Raw genomic sequence first — 17,950 nt, 5'->3', positions numbered from 1 at the left:
AAAAGAGGGAGAGAGTGCGGCTTAGGTGAGTGTGGGCGGGGGGGGGACAAAGGGGCATGTGGGGGTGCGAAATGGGGAGCGAGCCCTCTCCTGCCCCGCTTTGATCCTCTTGCCCCATCAAACGGGGGCGGGGGAAGAGATCTTTGCAAATGTCTGCCCCCCATTTCGCAGCCTCCTAAGAAGCAGAAAGTCCCAGGTTCAAATCCCTGCCATCCTTGGGACCGATCCTTGGCCCGATCTTCGGGGCAGCAGAATGAGGCGGTAGAGTCTGGAGCGGGTGGCGGCGTCTAAGATCGTGCAGGGGAGGAGGGAGTTTAATGCATGCTCCCTCCCCCATACGAAAAGTCCTTGCAAATAAACAGTAGGCGAGAGGGCGCAGCTTGGCCCCTCCCATGCAGGGCTGGTTTTCCCGCGAAGAAATTATTGTCAGGGGTTAGGGTTGCCAACCCTGGGCTGGAAAATTCCTGGAGATCTGGGGGTGGAGTTTGGGGAGGAGAAGGACCTCAGTGGGGTATAATGCCATAGCATCATCCACCCTCCACAAGAGCCATTTTCTTCAGGGGAAGTGATCACTGTAGTCTGGAGGTCAATTGTAATTTTGGGGGACCTCCAGGCCCCACCTGGAGGTTGGCACCCCAAGGGAGATGAAACACCCGTCTATTCCTCCACCTCAGTGCTCTACCACCACCACCCCCTATAGATGGTGGCTCTACCCCCTGTTCTGCAATTGTAACAGCAGAGTCTATTGGTTGGGAAAGAACTGGTGTGTGATTGGCCAGATGGGTAGCCCTGCACCTAATAACTTGGAAACCCCATTTGGGGAGGGGAAAGAGGAGGGTAGAACTTGGGGAATGGCAGTTGGGGGACAAGCATTTAAGAGTGGCCGTTGGGGGACTGGCGGTTGAGAAATGGCAGTTGGGGTGGTGAAGAGAATGGAAAGGGTGAATTCCAAGGGGATTCGACAGAGGAAAGACTTTTCATGTTAAGAGATTGCTCAGAACAGCTAGACTGGAGTCCAATAGCGCTTTGGGACCAATAACATTTTTTGGGGACGTAAACTTTTGAGTCTCAAAGCTCCCTTTGCCAGATTTGACTCTTGAAAGACACAACTGGATCTTCAAAAAGCAGAAGTAAATTTTTTTATATAAAAGGCAAATCCATAATTCACAGTGCATTTAAAAAAGCAACAGAGAGACAAACAGACGTAAAAATAGCAATGAGGTAAAAAATAGAAAGCTACAAATACTTTGCTGTTGATGACTGTCAGATGTTTCTGAAAGCTGAGCTCAAAGATTATATACAAAGAGTTTTGTATTCTCAGATCACAGAACCTCATTTTAAGAACATAAGAACGTAAGAGAAGCCATGTGTCAGCAAGCTGCCATTCTGTTTTCTGTGACCTCTGTGTACATATCAGTGGCCTGAAATATCCCCATCAGGAGGCCCACCAGAACTCCAGAAGTCCTCCCACTGTTGCCCCCCAAGCAACAAGAATACAGAGCATCGCTGCCCCAGACAGAGTGTTCCATCCATACCTTGTGGCTAAAAGCCACTCATGGACCTCTGCTCCAGATGTTTATCCAATCCCCTCTTGAAGCTGTCTATGCTTGTAGCCGCCACCACTTTTTGCAGCAGTGAATTCCACGTGTTCATTTCTCTTTGGGAGAAGGAGTTCCTTTTATCTGTTCTAAACCTACTGCTCCTTAATTTCACTGAGTGCCCACGAGTTCTTGTATTGTGAGAAAGGGAAGAGCTTGGAGGAGTTCAGCTGTGATTTCATTTTATATGGAAGAGGGCAAAATTTGGAAAATCCTGAACTAGGAGCTTTAGGTTTGCAACTAAAAGTATTGGGCCGTGAAAGGAAATTCTTCATTTTATGTATCTGCAACCAGGTATCTGATAAAATGAGGAAGGGGTTGGATCCAGAGTAAATTTTCTGCTAATGGAAGGGGGGAAGGGGTAATTTCCACCAATTTCTCCTTCCCACTTCAGACTCCTGATTTATGTTTCATGCTGCCCTCAGGGGTCTCCTGTCCCCCAGGATCTGCATTTTGGGGAGATCAGTGAGCTACAGTAGAAGGGGGAAGGCAGCAATGTTGTATTCCATGGACAGAAGCAGTTTACGTGGGCAGAAAATTAAGTTTGGATCCAACCCACAGTTTTTGGAGGCCTGGCTTCAACACGAAATGACTCGATCAAGTTTATGGTGGCAACTGAAGACCACTATGGCCTTGGCCACACGGGCAGGAAAATGCGGGGGGGGGGAGGCGTGGCTGTTTGCCCCGGAGCAAACTAACGCGCGACTGCATGATCAGGCGTCGGGTCGAGGTCCTGTCGAGCTCCCGTGGTTAGGGGGGAGGTGCCGATCACACGACGCGGCAAAGAAGCGGAGCGGCGCGGCAAACGGGGTTGTGTTTTTTTAAAAAACTGAAATGTGTGCATGCTCCGTTGGGTGCTTGTGCGCATCCGTGGAGACTTGGGGGAAAAAACACCTTTTTGCGATGGGACATGGGTGGGCGCCAGAACTACCACCGGAAACGCGATCAGACGCCCGCCCTTGCCCCGCGGTTTCCGGAAACGAGTACCTCCGAGGTACTAGTTTTTTACCCCGCATCTTCGGCGGGAAGCCTCGGGTGCGCCACGGGAGCTCTACACTTCCCAGATGTGGCGGTGAGATCGCGCCCGGAAAATCTGCCTATCTTCCGTCTCTCTAGCGTGCCTAGTGCTCCGTGTGACCGGGGCCTATATAAAGCAAAACAATATTTTCTATAGCTAAAGTTCATTGTTGCTCTGACCTGGATGGCCCAGGCTAGTCACTCTTGTCAGATCTCGGAAACTAAACAGAGTCAGCCCTGGTCAGTACAGTGATAATGTGAGACCACCAAGGAAGTCCAAGGTTTCTAGCTACACAGAGGCAAGCAATGGCAAACCACCTCGGAACCTCTTTGGTGTAGTGGTTAAGTGCACGGACTCTAATCTGGGAGAACCGGGTTTGATTCCCCACTCCTCCACTTGCACCTGGCTGGATGACCTTGGGTCAGTCACAAGCTCTGGCACAGCTGTCCTTGAAAAAGAGCCAGTTTCTGTCAAGAGCTCTCTCAGCCCCACCCACCTCACAGGGTGTCTGTTGTGGGGAGGGGAAGGGAAAGGAGTTTGTAAGCCGCTCTGAGACACCTTTGGGTAGTGAAGGGCGGGGTATAAATCCAATCTCTTCTTCTTCTTCTCCTTCTTCTTCCTTGTCTCCTCCTCCTTCTCCTTCTTCCTTGTCTCCTCCTCCTCCTCCTCCCTTTTCCTTGTCTTCTCCTTCTCCTCCTCCTTCTTCCTTGTCTCCTCCTCTTCCTCCTCCTCCTCCTCCTCCTCCTCCTTCCTTGTTTGGTGTAGTGGTTAAGTGCGTGGACTCTAATCTGGGAGAACCAGGTTTGATTCCCCACTCCTCCGCTTGCACCTGGCTGGATGACCATGGGCAAGCCATAGTTCTGCCAGAGCTGTTCTTGAAAAGAGCAGTTCCTGTCAGAGCTCTCTCAGCCCCACCTACCTCACAGGGTGTCTGTTGTGGGGAGGGAAGGGGAAGGGAAAGGAGATTATAAGCTGCTCTGAGATTCTGAGTGAAGGGCGGGGTATAAATCCAATCTCTCCCTCTTCTCTTTTGCCTTGAAAACCATGTAAAGTGACCACAAGTCAGCTGGGACTTGAGAGCAAAAAAAAGGAAAAATTGTTCAGTTTTAAAAAGGAGTTTTTCAAAATAATGATTTACAACGTATGTATCATTTCCGTCTTTTTAGCATATGTCTAGAATGTCTAAATACAGATTGGAGCCACCAAATTAGTGGATAACCATTTACTTGTGTCCTCTTTTCCTTTTCTTGTTTGTGTTCTGTCCAGGTGGAACCTCAGGCAGACCTGTTCTGATCGTTGCGACTTATTCTAAATTTCCTGCGGAGTGATAGCATTTATATGAGGATGAAGGTGGAAGAGCAAACTCCCATAAGCCCCACATTAGTAGACAGAGCAGAGGGGACAGGAAAAGCCCCTCTTAACTTCCAGGCTGGGAGCGTTCAAGAATTCCTCCAAAGGAGACCACAGGAAGTTAAACAGGAGCCAGGAGAGGGTTCCTTTCAGCAGTGGGAGACCCAGTGGCAGGAGTTCCTGAAGATGGTGGAACCTCCTCCTAGAGGCTGGGGGACCCCGGAGATGCCAGAGGGCCCCAGAACATGGGAGGACGCCAAGGCCTTCCTGGCCTCCTATGAACAAGTGGCCGAAGCCTGCCGTTGGCCCAAGGAAGAGTGGGTGGCCCGACTCTTGCCGGCCCTGAGTGGAGAAACAAAGCAGGTGTTCAGCAGCTTGGATCTCAGAGACAGGAGTGACTATGGGAAAGTGAAGGCGGCCATCTTGCGAGGGGATGCCCTGAGGCGTGAGAGGCAGCGCCAGCACTTCCGGCATTTCTGCTACCAGGAGGCCGAGGGGCCGAGAGGGGCACATAGCCGGCTCCAGGAACTTTGTCACGGGTGGCTGAAAGTGGAGAGACACACCAAGGAGCAGATCCTGGAGCTGCTGATCCTGGAGCAGTTCCTGGCCATCCTGCCCCCGGAGCTCCAGAGCTGGGTGAGGGAATGTGGCCCCGAGAGCTGCTCTCAGGCAGTGGCCTTGGCAGAAGGCTTCCTGTTGAAGCAACGAGAGGCCCAAAGGTGTGAAGAGCAGGTGAGAATGCCCCCTTTTGTGGTTCCTACCTGCCACGTGGCCTGTGGTGGGGCAGGGCTTGAGATCTCCGTCTCTTCTGTGGCAGGGAAGGCAAGTGGTAGGCTGAGCCAAGCTCCTTGCTTGCCTCACCTTGACTGACCTTGCCTCTCCTTAATTGGGAGAGGCTGTGGCTCACTGGAGGAGCGTTTGCTTGGCATGCAGAAGGTCCCAGGTTCAAACCCCGGTATCTCCAATTAAAAGGACTAGGCTGGAGGTGATGTGAAAGACCTTCGCTTGAGACCCTGGAGAGCTGCTGCCAGCCTGAGTAGATAATACTGACCTTGATGGACCAAGGGACAGATTCAGTAGAAGGCAGTTTCATGTGGTCATGTGACTACTATGGTTAATCCTGTCCACTTCACTATGTCCTGTCACATGAAGGGTGGGGAAGGAAAGGTTCTCTGAAGAGATTCTCTCCATCCTTAATGGGGCTGCTAAGCATGATAAGAAGTAGAGACATCACCCTGCCAACAAAAGTCCGCATGGTCAAAGCAATGGTATTCCCAGTAGTCCTGTATGGCTGTGAGAGTTGGACTATAAGGAAGGCTGAGCGCCAAAGAATAGATTTCTTTTGAACTATGGTGCTGGAGGAGACTCTTGAGAGTCCCTTGGACTGCAAGAAGAACAAATCAGTCAATCCTCAAAGAAATCAACCCTGACTGTTCCCTGGAAGGCCAGATAATGAAACTGAAGCTCAAATACTTTGGCCACCAAATGAGAAGGGAGCACTCACTGGAGAAGACCCTGATGCTGGGAAAGATTGAAGGTCAAAGAAGACGGGGACGGCAAAGGATGAGATGGTTAGACAGTGTCATCGATGCAAAGAACATGAAGTTGAGCAAACTTCAGAGGACGGCGGAAGACCGGAAGGCCTGGCGTGATCTGGTCCATGGGGTCCCGAAAAGTTGGACTCGACTGTGCGACTGAACAACAACAAAAGCATGGGGAAGGGAACAGAATGGGGCCCTCTGCTCTCCCATGCCTGTTGTTATGCTCTAAAATACGCCTCTCTGCTTTTGCAGGTGGCATTTGAAGAGGCAGACGTGAGTTTCTTCGAGGCAGGCCATCCTCTGTTGGAGAGCGAGCGAAGGCGGTGGGGCTTGGACGCTAAAGAGGAGGAGACTGAAGAGGATGCCAGCCTGTGGGGTACAGAATGGGGCCTTTGGGGGTCTTGAGTTCTTGGATGCCCCAGAGCTCCTTCCGGGGGTGACTTCCGGCACTGAGTCTATCTCTTTGGAAAGTTCAGGGGCCGCCCTGTCCTTCGACCCTGCAGGATCTTTGATGCCTGGAGAGCCAAGCTACATAGTACATTATTGGAAAAAGTTTGAGTCCAGTGGCACCCTTAAGACCAACAAAGTTAAATTCTGGGTATGAACTTTGTTGGTCTTAAAGATGCCACTAGACTCAAACATCTTTCTGTTGCTTCAGACCAATATGCCCACCCACCTGAATCTAGTTACATTTTTGGATGTCAGGTCCTGGACCAAACTCCCTGTCCCCACAGTCACACAGCATTTGCAGGGAAAGGCATTATTCAAGTCTCCAGGAATCCAGTAAGGCTTCGGATAACAGTACGGCAAGTGTGGGGGGGGAGCCCCTCATCCACCATCATCCTGAGGCCAATCAGGCTCCTGGGGTCTTTAATAATGACTTCCAGGGAAAGCAGGTTGGGTCTAGAAACCTGGACCCAGCTCACCCAAAAATATAACATGTAGTTTGGCTGTGAGGGAAATGGGATGTGAGTAGGGTTGACAGACCCCCCCCTCCTGTGGAGGCGGGGGTCCTCTGCTGCCAGGCCCTACCTCTCCCCCACTAATCACCCGGCTGGCCGGGGGAAACGTACCCTGAAGAAGAGGAAGATGCAACAATGTAACCTAGAAGTGACATCATCACATCCAGGTTGTTAGAGCCACTCTGTGGTATTTGGGCAAAAACTCTATGGTAGAAGCCAAATTTACCATAGAGTTTTTGCCCAAATACCAGACTGTGGCCCTGATATCCCGGACATTATGACATCACTTCTGGGTCATGTGGGCAGTGATGTAAACATGTTGCTTCATGTCAGATGGGCCTCCCTGCTACTGCCAGGAAGTCCCCCCCCCATTCCCCACCGGTTGTCAGGAGGGACCTGGCAACTCTAGATGTGAGGTACTGTGTACCTCAGGAGTGGGCCTAAGGTAGATTGGGTCTCGAACTGCTTAACTACCGACCTTCCACAGCCTGCAGTTCAGCGTCTTAACCACTTGAGCAACCGCAGCTCCCCAATATCTCATAGAGAATGGTAAATGAGAGGTTAACCATTCATCTTTCAGCTTTGGCATTCCTCGCCTGCAGCTGTTTCATCTGTATTTCCTAAATGAAGGAGGAAGAGTATCCCTTAGCAGAATATTTGACTGCATTCTGTGACATCACAGCAGCTCAGCCAAAGGCTAGGGCTGACCTGGCGAGACAGGATTGGGTTGCCAGGATGCAAGCTTCTCTAGTAGTCATCTCTGGTGAGAGCCAGTTTGGTGTAGTGGTTAAGTGCATGGACTCTAATCTGGGAGAACCGGGTTTGATTCCCCACTCCTCCACTTGCACCCGCTGGATGACCTTGGGCAAGCCGTATTTCTAATAAGAGCTGTCCTTGAAAAAGAGCAGTTTCTGTCAGAGCTCTCTCAGCCCCACCTACCTCACAGGGTGTCTGTTGTGGGGAGGGGAAGGGAAAGGAGTTTGTAAGCCGCTCTGAGACTCTCTTGGGTACTGAAGGGCGGGGTATAGATCCAATCTCTTCTTCTTCTTCTGGTGAAGAGCAAAATGGTCATCCCTCCCTGTATGCTGACTGGGGCGTTGTCCTTTGACCTTGAATTCATTTCAGACATGTTTTCTGCTTGCTGCGATTCCCTCTTTCTCTCTACCACAGAAGGCAGGACCATGACAGAGATTAAGATGGAGAATATCCGCCAAGATGGCCTTCCACTGGAAAAAAGCCTAGAGCCTTTCTCAAGAGGATTACAAGAAAATGTTTCCTTCCTGGCACAGGTGGCTCAGAGTGAGTATGCGTCGCTGATATGTTGGGAAAACTGACAAGGCATGGCTAGGGAGGCTCTCTATGTTGTATAGAAGTGGTGGGAAAAACATTGCTCCTTCTTGTGAATAAAATAGATCACCAATGCCAGGGCCAGATCTTATGCCCCAAGGAAAAGAATACACTGCTGAGGATTTCACCCTGTTGATGATCTCCACTAGGATGCCCCCTGATGCAGAACCTGTAAGAAATCACCTTGGAATGCAAACTGAGCAGCTTCCTGACAAATGTTCCCATCCCAGTCAGACAGCAAACAGCGTTTAGGTCCTGTTTTCTCCAATATTACAATAGGATTCAAAGGTATTTCCCACCCCCACAGATGCTTACGTTCTGCAATAGAAAATAAAATAGGTCGCACCTTCCCCATAAGAGTATGAGACATCTAATAAGCAATGTACTAGGACTCAGATTACCGACATCTGAATGCACATAACTTTTTAGACACGACAGAGTTCAGATACAATGTAATACCAAATTTCTGCGCCAGTAGAAAACAAGGCAGTGACAACTGGCTAATGCATGCAGCAAACTGATAATACATCCTATACAGTAGTTTGTTTGTTTTTTACTTCAATTTCTATCCCACCCACCCCTGCAAGCGGGCTCAGAGCGGGTTACAAAGTCAGATAAAAATTGTCACTGGCATGACAATAAGTAGAAGTTTAACAATAAAATTAACATTATAACCAACTATGCAGCAAACCAGGGCAAGTTTGCCTTGATAGTAGAGCTCAAATGTAACCGTTTCAGAGTGGCGCCGCTGGATAATTCGCTAGATTAAAAATCAGTGCTGCCAGTAAGGGAGGCCAAGATGGATTTGGATGTCTGTTGCCTCAGCTGAAAGCTCGGCGGAACAGCTCCGTGGAAATGTAACAAATCCCATAGGGCCCTTATCCCATAGGGCCCTTATAGGTTGTTCCATCAGGCAGAGGCCAAGGCCGAAAAAGCCCTGGCCCTGGTTAAGGCCAATTGGACGTCTCTCAGGAGGAGGTAACATCCCAGTAAGCCTCTATTAAAGAGGCAAAACAGTTTTTCTCCAGGTCGTTTGCAACCTTAGAGGCAGAACCGTTCACTAATGATGTTTCTTCTGGGGAGAGGCCTTGGCTCAGTGGCAAAGCATCTGCTCGGTATGCAGAATGTTCCAGTTTCCCCGGGGGCTGTGGCTCAGTGGTAGAGCAGGAAGGTCCCAGGTTCAATCCCCGGCATCTCCAGTGGAAAGGATGAGGCAATAAAACAGGGGTGTCAAACATTAAGGCCCGGGGGCAGCTAGTACAAGGGAGGGAACAGGAGTCTGCTTGGGGGGGAGTGAGTGGGTGGAGCCACTCTTATTGTGGCATGGCAGAACAACCTGGTCTGCAGCAGCAGTCAAGCACCATGGGAGCATCTGCCCAGTGCTGCACCACTGGCTCTCCAGTCTGCATATATGGGTTTTCCTTTGCAATGGAGCCTTGCAGTGAGGATACACGAATTCGGAGCTTACCAGCTGCTGTCCTTTATACAGTTTATATCTCTGGTACTTGGCATTACGTTTACGGGACACATGGCCTGGCCCAACAAAGTGAAATTTATGTCAGATCCAGCCCTTGTTACAAATGAGTTTCTTTAACACCTCTGCGATAAAAGGTAGGTTCATATGTGGAGGGGGGTCATGGCTTAGCAGTAGAACATTTTGCTTGGCATGCAGAAGGTCCAAGATGGATTTGGATGTCTGTTGCCTCCGCTGAAAGCTCAGCGGAACAGCTCCGTTTAACAGGCCCTGTGGAAATGTAACAAATCCCACAGGGCCCTTATCTTAAGTGGCAGGTTGTTCCATCAGGCAGAGGCCAAGGCCGAAAAAGCCCTGGCCCTGGTTAAGGCCAATTGGACATCTCTCAGGAGGAGGTAACATCCCATTAAGCCTCTCTTAAAGAGGCAAAACAGTTTTTCTCCAGGTCGTTTGCAACCTTAGAGGCAGAACCGTTCACTAATGATGTTTCTTCTGGGGAGAGGCCTTGGCTCAGTGGCGAAGCATCTGCTCGGTATGCAGAATGTTCCAGTTTCCCCGGGGGCTGTGGCTCAGTGGTAGAGCAGGAAGGTCCCAGGTTCAATCCCCGGCATCTCCAGTGGAAAGGATGAGGCAATAAAACAGGGGTGTCAAACATTAAGGCCCGGGGGCAGCTAGTACAAGGGAGGGAACAGGAGTCTGCTTGGGGGGGAGTGAGTGGGTGGAGCCACTCTTATTGTGGCATGGCAGAACCACCTCGTCTGCAGCAGCAGTCAAGCACCATGGGAGCATCTGCCCAGTGCTGCACCACTGGCTCTCCAGTCTGCATATATGGGTTTTCCTTTGCAATGGAGGCTTGCAGTGAGGATACACGAATTCGGAGCTTACCAGCTGCTGTCCTTTATACAGTTTATATCTCTGGTACTTGGCATTACGTTTACGGCACACATGGCCTGGCCCAACAAAGTGGAATGTATGTCAGATCCAGCCCTTGTTAGAAATGAGTTTGACACCTCTGCGGTAAAAGGTAGGTTCAGATATGGAGGGGGTCATGGCTTAGCGGTAGAACATTTTGCTTGGCATGCAGAAGGTCCCAGGTTCAAACCCAGGCATCTCCAGTTAACAGGATCAGCTAGTAGGTGATGTGAAAGATCTCTGCCTGAGACCCTGGAGAGCCGCTGCCAGACTGAGTAGAGTACTGACCTTGGACTGAAGTAGAGGGCAGCTGCTTGCATCCATGTGATGCTCCCAGCTAACTAGTGTTTCATCCCTTGGTGTTCTGTTTGTATCCCAGCAGGAAATGTGTGGGATATTGAGACTGAGGTGGAATCGAGTGTGGAGTTGACAGAAAAAATTCAGCATCCAGGGACGGAAGAAGGGAACGTTGGCGATCGAACTGGATCAATGAGGCAGCCAAGAGGAAAGGCAGAAACAAAGGAGAAGCAGAGCAATAAAGCTATAGTGTGCCAGGGTGGGATCTTCCGTGAATTCCCAAGCCAGCAAAAAGAACAGAAAGGAAAAAGCAGGAACAAGTGCCCTGTGTGCCGGAACAACTTCACTTGCAAATGGAGCCTGAAGGCACATCAAAGAGTCCACACAGGAGAGAAACCCTATAAATGCTTGGAGTGTGGAAAGAGCTTCATTGTGAGCTCAAACCTTATTTCACATCAAAGAATCCACACTGGGGAGAAACCCTACACCTGCTTGGAATGTGGAATGAGCTTCAGTGCCAGCAGGAGCCTTAGTTCCCATCAAAGAATTCACACAGGAGAGAAACCATTTAAGTGTGCAGAGTGCGGAAAGAGCTTCACGGACAGCAGCAGCCTTACTAAACATCAGAGAATTCACACAGGAGAGAAACCCTTTAAATGCTTGGAGTGTGGAAAGGGCTTCAGTGTGAGCTCAAACCTTATTTCACACCAAAGAATCCACACAGGGGAAAAACCATACAAATGCTCTGAGTGTGGGAAGAGCTTCAGTCAGCTCTCGAACCTTACTTCACACCAAAGAATACACACTGGGGAGAAACCATATAAATGTCTGGAGTGTGGAAGGAGCTTTAGGTGGAGTTCAGATCGTACTTCGCATCAAAGAATCCACACACGTGAGAAATCACATAAATGAATCTTTCCCCCACACCTACTGAAACATAACAATCACAACTCCCACATTAATATTAGCCAACAGAAAACACTGACAGCAGAGGAGCCATACAAATGCTCACACTGTAGAGACTCCTGTAATAAGTCTAGTCTTGGTGTCTTTCCTAAAAGCCATGGAAATGTTTTTTGGAGAGCCTAGAGATGAAGCAGAACAGACATTCCCGAGGATTAGAACAAGCAGTTGTTTGACTGGAAAAGATTCTGGATTTCATTACTGTCAGCAGAGACTATGGTTTGCTTTTTTCATATCCACATTTTGTTTGGGAATAAATCTCTTGCTAATGACACACAAAAATAATCAGTTTGCTTTTCTTTCATATTTTTATGTGTTGTTCTTTGTCACACCACATCATTTTTAGCAGTGAAATTCAAATAACACTTTCCTGGGAGTAAGCCCCATTTAAAAGACCTGAGTAGCATTCTTAGTAGAAGATTGCTCTATAAGAGAACAGGCTTTTTTTTATGCCAAAGGGAAGCCAGTCAGTTCTCTTTTTTGCAAATCCATCTGCTCAGATGTTGAATTTTTTAAACAATAAAATCAGAAAAGTTTTCTGAAAGGTTCTTTCAGATATTAAACAGGGCTGGGGCTCTCTCTTAAAGCTTCATAACTTAAAGTTATATTGCAAACCAAAGAGTGGTGCAGTCTAACATGGTCAGTGGGTTCCTTGAAGTACTGTACTTGAAAGCATAGGGGGAACATAGGAAGAGAATTGATAAAGAGAAATTTTTCTCCCTCTCCCAAAATACTAGAACTTGAGGGCATTTAATGAAGCTGATGGGCAGCAGATTCAGGATGGACAAAAGGAAATACTTCATTATACACAGAGCGTGATTAAAATGTTGAATTTGCTCCCAGAGTATGTAGTGATGGCAACAGGAATAAATAGCTTTAAAAGGGGATTAGATAGATTCTCAGAGGATAAGGCCCCGGTCACACGGGCCGGATATCGGGGGGGCGGCTAATTGCCTCAGCGCAGTTTGATCCACGATTACGCGATCAGATGCACCGGCGGCATACCACGGGTCCTTCCCTCGGTGCCCGCAGGTAAACGAGGGACCGGAGGGGAATGCCGTGCGCCGGCGCGATCACACCACAGGAGTCTGGAGGCAGCCGTGGCAAACGTTTACTAGTACCTTGGAGGTACTAGTTTTTTAACTCGCATTGTCGGCGGTAAGCCACGGGTGCGCTCCACTTCCCAGATGTTGGGGTGTGATCGCGCCAGGATAATCCGCCCACCATCCGTGCCTCTCCCGCGGCAACTTTGCCATGTGACCGGGGCCTAAGTTTATCAATGGCTACTAGCCATGGTGGCTGAGGGGAACCTTCTCTCTCTCTCTCTCTCTCTCTCTCTCTCTCTCTTTCTCTCTCTCTCTCTCTCTCTCTCTCTCTCTCTCTCTCTCTCTCTCTCTCTCTCTTTCATTCAAGCATTCAAGCCAGTGCTTCGAACAGGCACTGAGAATTTACGTTTAAGCAATTAATGGAGACCTACCCACATAATGATAGGGTTTATTTTTCTGTATTTCTACAATGGCAGCCAAAAGTCTAGTGACCCTATATGTAACCGTCTTCATTGCTCCTCCACATTCAGAGGCACTAAGTCTCTGGATCCCAGAGCCACGAGGCAACATCAGGAGAAGGCCTCACCATCTATGTCCTGTTGTTGGTTATCCAGAGGAACTCATTGGCCACTGTGTGAGATAGGATGCTGGACTAAATGAACTATTGATCTGATCCAGTAGGGCTCTTCTAATGTTCTTAACAGTTTCACTTTTCCAAATATGTTATTAGTGATGTGCATGAACAAGGAGATTAACATTTTTCCCAATTCTGTCTGTTCGTTCTTCAGGACTGGTAACTATTCATAATCAGATATTTCTGTATTTACATGTCTTGCACCCAAAAGGACTTGTGACTCTTGGAAGATTATACCCTGAGAATCTTATTGATCTTTGAGGGTGCTATTGGGCTAGAATCTTGCTCATCTTCTGCAGACCAAAACAGCTACCCACCTGAATTACAGCAAGATTATTAGATAGATTCTTGGAGGATAAGTCTATCAATGGCTACTAGCCATGGTGGCTGAGAAGAACCTCCACATTCAGAGGCACTAATCTTCTGAATCCCAGAGCCAGGAGGCAACATCAGGGGAAGGCCTCGACCTCTATGCTCTGTTGTTGGCTATCCAAAGGAACTGGTTGGCCATTGTATGAGACAGCATGCTAGACTAGATGGACCACGGGTCTGATCCAGCAGGGTTCTTCTTATGCTTTTATGTTCTTCAGATCAGCATTAGAGATGCCTGGATTTTCCATCAAAAATCTGCACAGATGTTTAAATGTGGTATTTAAGCAAAGCCTGACTGGTTTTACCATGTTTCTGTGGGTATCCATTTGGATGGGAATGGTAATTATCCTGTGTCAGAGCAGGGTTCAAGAATCCTATAGCTGCCACTTCCTAGATCACTGATGATGGCCATATACATGCTCCACCTATTAGTGAGAGCTAATTAGTAAGTCCCAAACTTCGCAGTGGAAAGCAATGGAGAAATCCACCCCTGAACTTGTAACAAGCCATACAGTTAGTCTATTGCACTACTAGTATGTTATACACCTATTACCCGGTGGGGGGCCCCTGCATAGTGCTCCCCTCCTTTTTCACGGTGGGTTCAGGGCCAACTTATCCTTAGGCATGGTAGGTTATCTGAAGTACAATCTTGGCCCCCCATGTTAGGGTTATTAGAAGGAAGCACGATCAGAACAGTGGATCAGGCAGAGAAACAACAGACAGGCTCTGTTACTGAAGACTAAACCCACTGAAATCAGTGGGCAGAGGCTGCAGGAACTCTGTATTGGACTGCCCTGTTTATTTCAGATTCCTGTTATCCTAGTCCTATTACATTGCTTATTAAATGTCTGATCCTAAGGATCACCGTAGGGTCTGAGGTCTTCCCAGATTTGGGAAAACAGGGAAAAAATCATTGCAAGCGATTTCCTCCTTTTGGTTGTGGGAGGCAGTCTTCAGTGCAGCAAACTCTAGAGCAAGGGAAGTAGAATCTGCAAGTGGACGGGGCCTGTGTGGGGAAGATTCACTTCCCCCCCTCCCCAGCGAGTTCCCTCTGAGAGAGAGAGAGATTAGTATAGGTATATATAGATATATACATGTGTGTGTACATACATACACATACAAACTTCTTTATCTATCATCTATCTATCTCCTCCATCTCCTCCGTTATGTCCCCGGAAGGGCATTGCGCTCCTTGGATAACAACACACTGATGATCCCTGGCCCTAAGGATATTTGGCTGTCCTTGACCAGAGCCAGGGCCTTTTCAGGCCTGGCCCCAACCTAGTAGAACTCTCTGGCAAACGCCATCAGGGCCCTGCAGGACCTTATGCAATTCTGCACAGCCTGCAAGGCAAAGATGTTGTGCCAGGCTTTTAGTTGGGGACGGTGACGGTTTTCATTTCGGCTGGCACCATTCTCAGTTTTCCATACTTGTTCTGACCTTTTCCCTGCTTCCCATGAAACAGCTGGCAGTCTGTAATAGTGGAATAATTAATTCTAAGGCTCACTACTTGCCATCTGTTTTTAATATAATTTAATATGTTTGATTGTTTCATTTGGCGACTGTTTTTAATACTATGTACATCACCCAGAGCCCTACGATAGTATGGATAGGGTGATTCATAGATAATAATACCTGTCTGTCTAACCAGATGTCCTCTTTCTAGAGGACATGACCTCTTTTTTTGCTGTCTGTCCTCTTTTGGGCTCTTTTCAAAAAAACTGATGAAAATGTCCTCTTTTTGGGTTGGGAGGCTGAGCTTCTTTTGCCCTATAGTCCCCCCCAGTGGAGGCAACCTTCAGCTATAATAATCGGGGCATTCAAAATGAGATTTGTCATAGTGATCAGCTGTTTGATGAAGAGTCAGTCAGGAAATATGTCCTCTTTTTTGCTTTTCAAAATATGGTAACCATCTCTCTCTCTCTCTCTCTCTCTCTCTCTCTCTCTCTCTCTCTCTCTCTCTCTCTCTCTCTCTCTCTCTCTCTCTCTCTCTCTCTCTCTCTCTCTCTCTCTCTCTCTCTCTCTCTCTCTGTAGATATAGTTGGGCCGCAACGTCTGAAGGGGGTTAAGCACACAGAGCTAAGCTGCCTAGAGAGGACAGCAGGCCGTGGGAGGAAGATCACAAAAATCCTCTCTCCTCGCTTAGGGAGAGGAGGGGATTGCTTGGCCGGCGAAGAGAGAGAAGGCGAGAGGCTGCGCTCGGAGAGGTGCGTGCAGTTGGCGGGGCATCTGCAAAGGGGGTGGGGGTGGGCAGAAGAGACCCTCCCCGCTTCCTTCCTCCATCGATCCCGGTCCGGGCAGGATCCTTCCCGGCCAGGCAGAGGAAGAGCTTCCCAAGAGCCTCGCCTTTCTCTCAGCACAGGCAGGCGGGTGGCTCCTCTTGGCAAGTTTATATCTCCTAGGCAGGGTTGCCAACTCCGGCGTGTGAGATTCCTGGAGATTTGGGGGTGGAGCCTTTGGGTGTAGCGCCTGCAGGGATTCATGCTGTAAGGCTCCGAAGCACTTGTTTCCTCCGGGGTAACGGCAGCCCGTGATTCTGGGAGCTCTCCAGGCCTCTCCTGGAGGTTGGCAAACCTCCTGGCAAGGGCATGCGGGGAAAGGCTAGGAAGAGGCCACTTCTGCTATGGGGGGAGGTGTTGATTTTCTCCCCAATGAAAACCCAGAGCAGCTAAAATAATTCCTCTCTGTTTTATCCTCGCACTGACAGGGGTCATTTCCTGCAGGAGCGCACAGGAGCAGAGCTCCAGCAGTAAAGAGCCCAGGGGGCGGGCACATGCAACAAGCCCCACCCCCTGCTCCCAGCCTTCCTATCCCCCCCCCCCCCCAATAGCTAGCAATCCAAAACAGTCCCGTGGAGCCTGAGCATTGGGTGTTGCCTTCTGACACCTTTCCAGTGATGTCAGGGGGTGTGGCATATGCAAATAAGATATGCTAATGAGTTATGCTACTGAGCTCCTGCACCTCTTTTTCTATAAAATGACCCCTGCTCCGCAACAATATGAAAAGGCCTTTTGCCCGAGACCCCTGGGGAGCTGCTGCCCTTCTCAGTAGACAGTGCTGGCTGTGATGGTCTGATTCAGTATAAATCAAGATGTGTCACCCTGTTAATCTGCCTGCAGCAGCAGAAAAGAGCAGCAGAAAACAGCAAGGGTTGTGTTATACCGAAGAGCAAGAGAAAAGAGCTGTGTTATACCGAATCAGTAGAAAACAGCAGGAGTCCAGCAGCACCTTAAAGACTAACAAAATCTGTGGCAGGGGATGAGCTTTCCTGAGTCACTGCTCACTTCTTCAGTGACTCACGAGAGCTCCTCCCCTGCCACAGACTGAAGAAGTGAGCAGTGACTCAGGAAAGCTCCTCCCCCGCCACAGATTTTGTTAGTCTTTAAGGTGCTGCTGGACTCCTGCTCTTTTCTACTGATTCGGGATAACACAGCTTCAGCCGTGTGCTCATATTTAAGTCTGTTCTTTGGAAATACATGTTTCCATCTCTCTTCCCCAGGCCAAAGTTAGGTACAACACAGCTTCAAGTGTGTGCTCGTACTTCTGTTTGTTCTTTGGAAATACATGTTTCCGTCTTTCTTCCCCAGGCCAGAGTCCAACACTCCTGTTTACATTCCTGCAGTTTTGTACTGTGTGGCTCCCTTCACCAGACAAGGAAATGGAGGGGCAGGACCCCACAGGCCCCACCTTAGTGGAAGGGTCAGGAAAAGCCCTTCAGGCCCTCCCAGTGAGGGAATTTCTGCACAGGCAACCAAGAGAACAGGTGAAGCAGGAACCGGGGGAGGGTTCCCTTCAGCACTGGGACGTTCAGTGGCAGGAGTTCCTCCGGACTGTGGAGACCCCTTCTCAGTCACATCGGGCAAGTTCACAGTTGCCACGGGAGGCCGCGCCATGGGATGACACCAAGGCCTTCCTGGCCTCCTTCGAACGAGTGGCCAAAGCCTGCCAGTGGCCCGAGGAAGAGTGGGTGGCCCGACTCCTGCCAGCCCTCAGCTGTGAAACCGAGCAGGCTTTCCTTAGCCTGGATGCTAGAGACAGGGAGGATTATGGGAAAGTGAAGGCGGCCATCTTGCGAGGAGACGCCCTGAGAAGGGAGAACCAGCGTCAACGCTTCCGCCGTTTCTGCTACCAGGAGGCTGAGGGGCCAAGAGGGGCCTACAGCCAGCTCCAGGAACTTTGTTGTCGGTGGCTGAGAGTGGAGAATCACAGCAAGGAGGAGATCCTGGAGCTCTTGGTCCTGGAGCAGCTGCTGAGCGTCCTGCCCCCGGAGATCCAGAGCCGGGTGAGGGAGAGCGGCCCTGAGAGCTGCTCCCAGGTGGTGGCCCTGGCTGAGGAGTTCCTCTTGAGGCAGAGAGAGGCCCAAAGACATGAAGAGCAGGTGAGAACATTCCCTTTATTCATGTCTATGTGCCACATGGTGGGTGGTGGGGCGGGT

General features: G+C 49.5%; 1 protein-coding gene across 1 annotated transcript in view; it reads left to right on the top strand.

Annotated features, from left to right (window-relative positions):
- The window catches only part of LOC107122171 (zinc finger protein 501-like), a gene marked incomplete at its 5' end in the record, with an annotated part of 22,524 nt that extends 10,900 nt beyond the window's left edge, over positions 1-11,624 (top strand). Inside the window, one exon of the mRNA XM_015425200.1 lies at positions 10,866-11,624. Coding sequence (XP_015280686.1) covers positions 10,866-11,411 — 546 coding nt within the window. The remainder of the gene's footprint in view (positions 1-10,865) is intronic.
- Positions 11,625-17,950: the final 6,326 nt, after the last annotated feature.

The sequence above is a fragment of the Gekko japonicus genome, unplaced genomic scaffold, assembly GCF_001447785.1.
Source record: "Gekko japonicus isolate JY-2015 unplaced genomic scaffold, Gekko_japonicus_V1.1 scaffold6156, whole genome shotgun sequence".
Lineage (NCBI taxonomy): Eukaryota > Metazoa > Chordata > Lepidosauria > Squamata > Gekkonidae > Gekko > Gekko japonicus.
The sequence above is the reverse complement of the archived record's forward strand: the minus strand, read 5'-3'. Positions and strand labels throughout refer to the sequence as shown.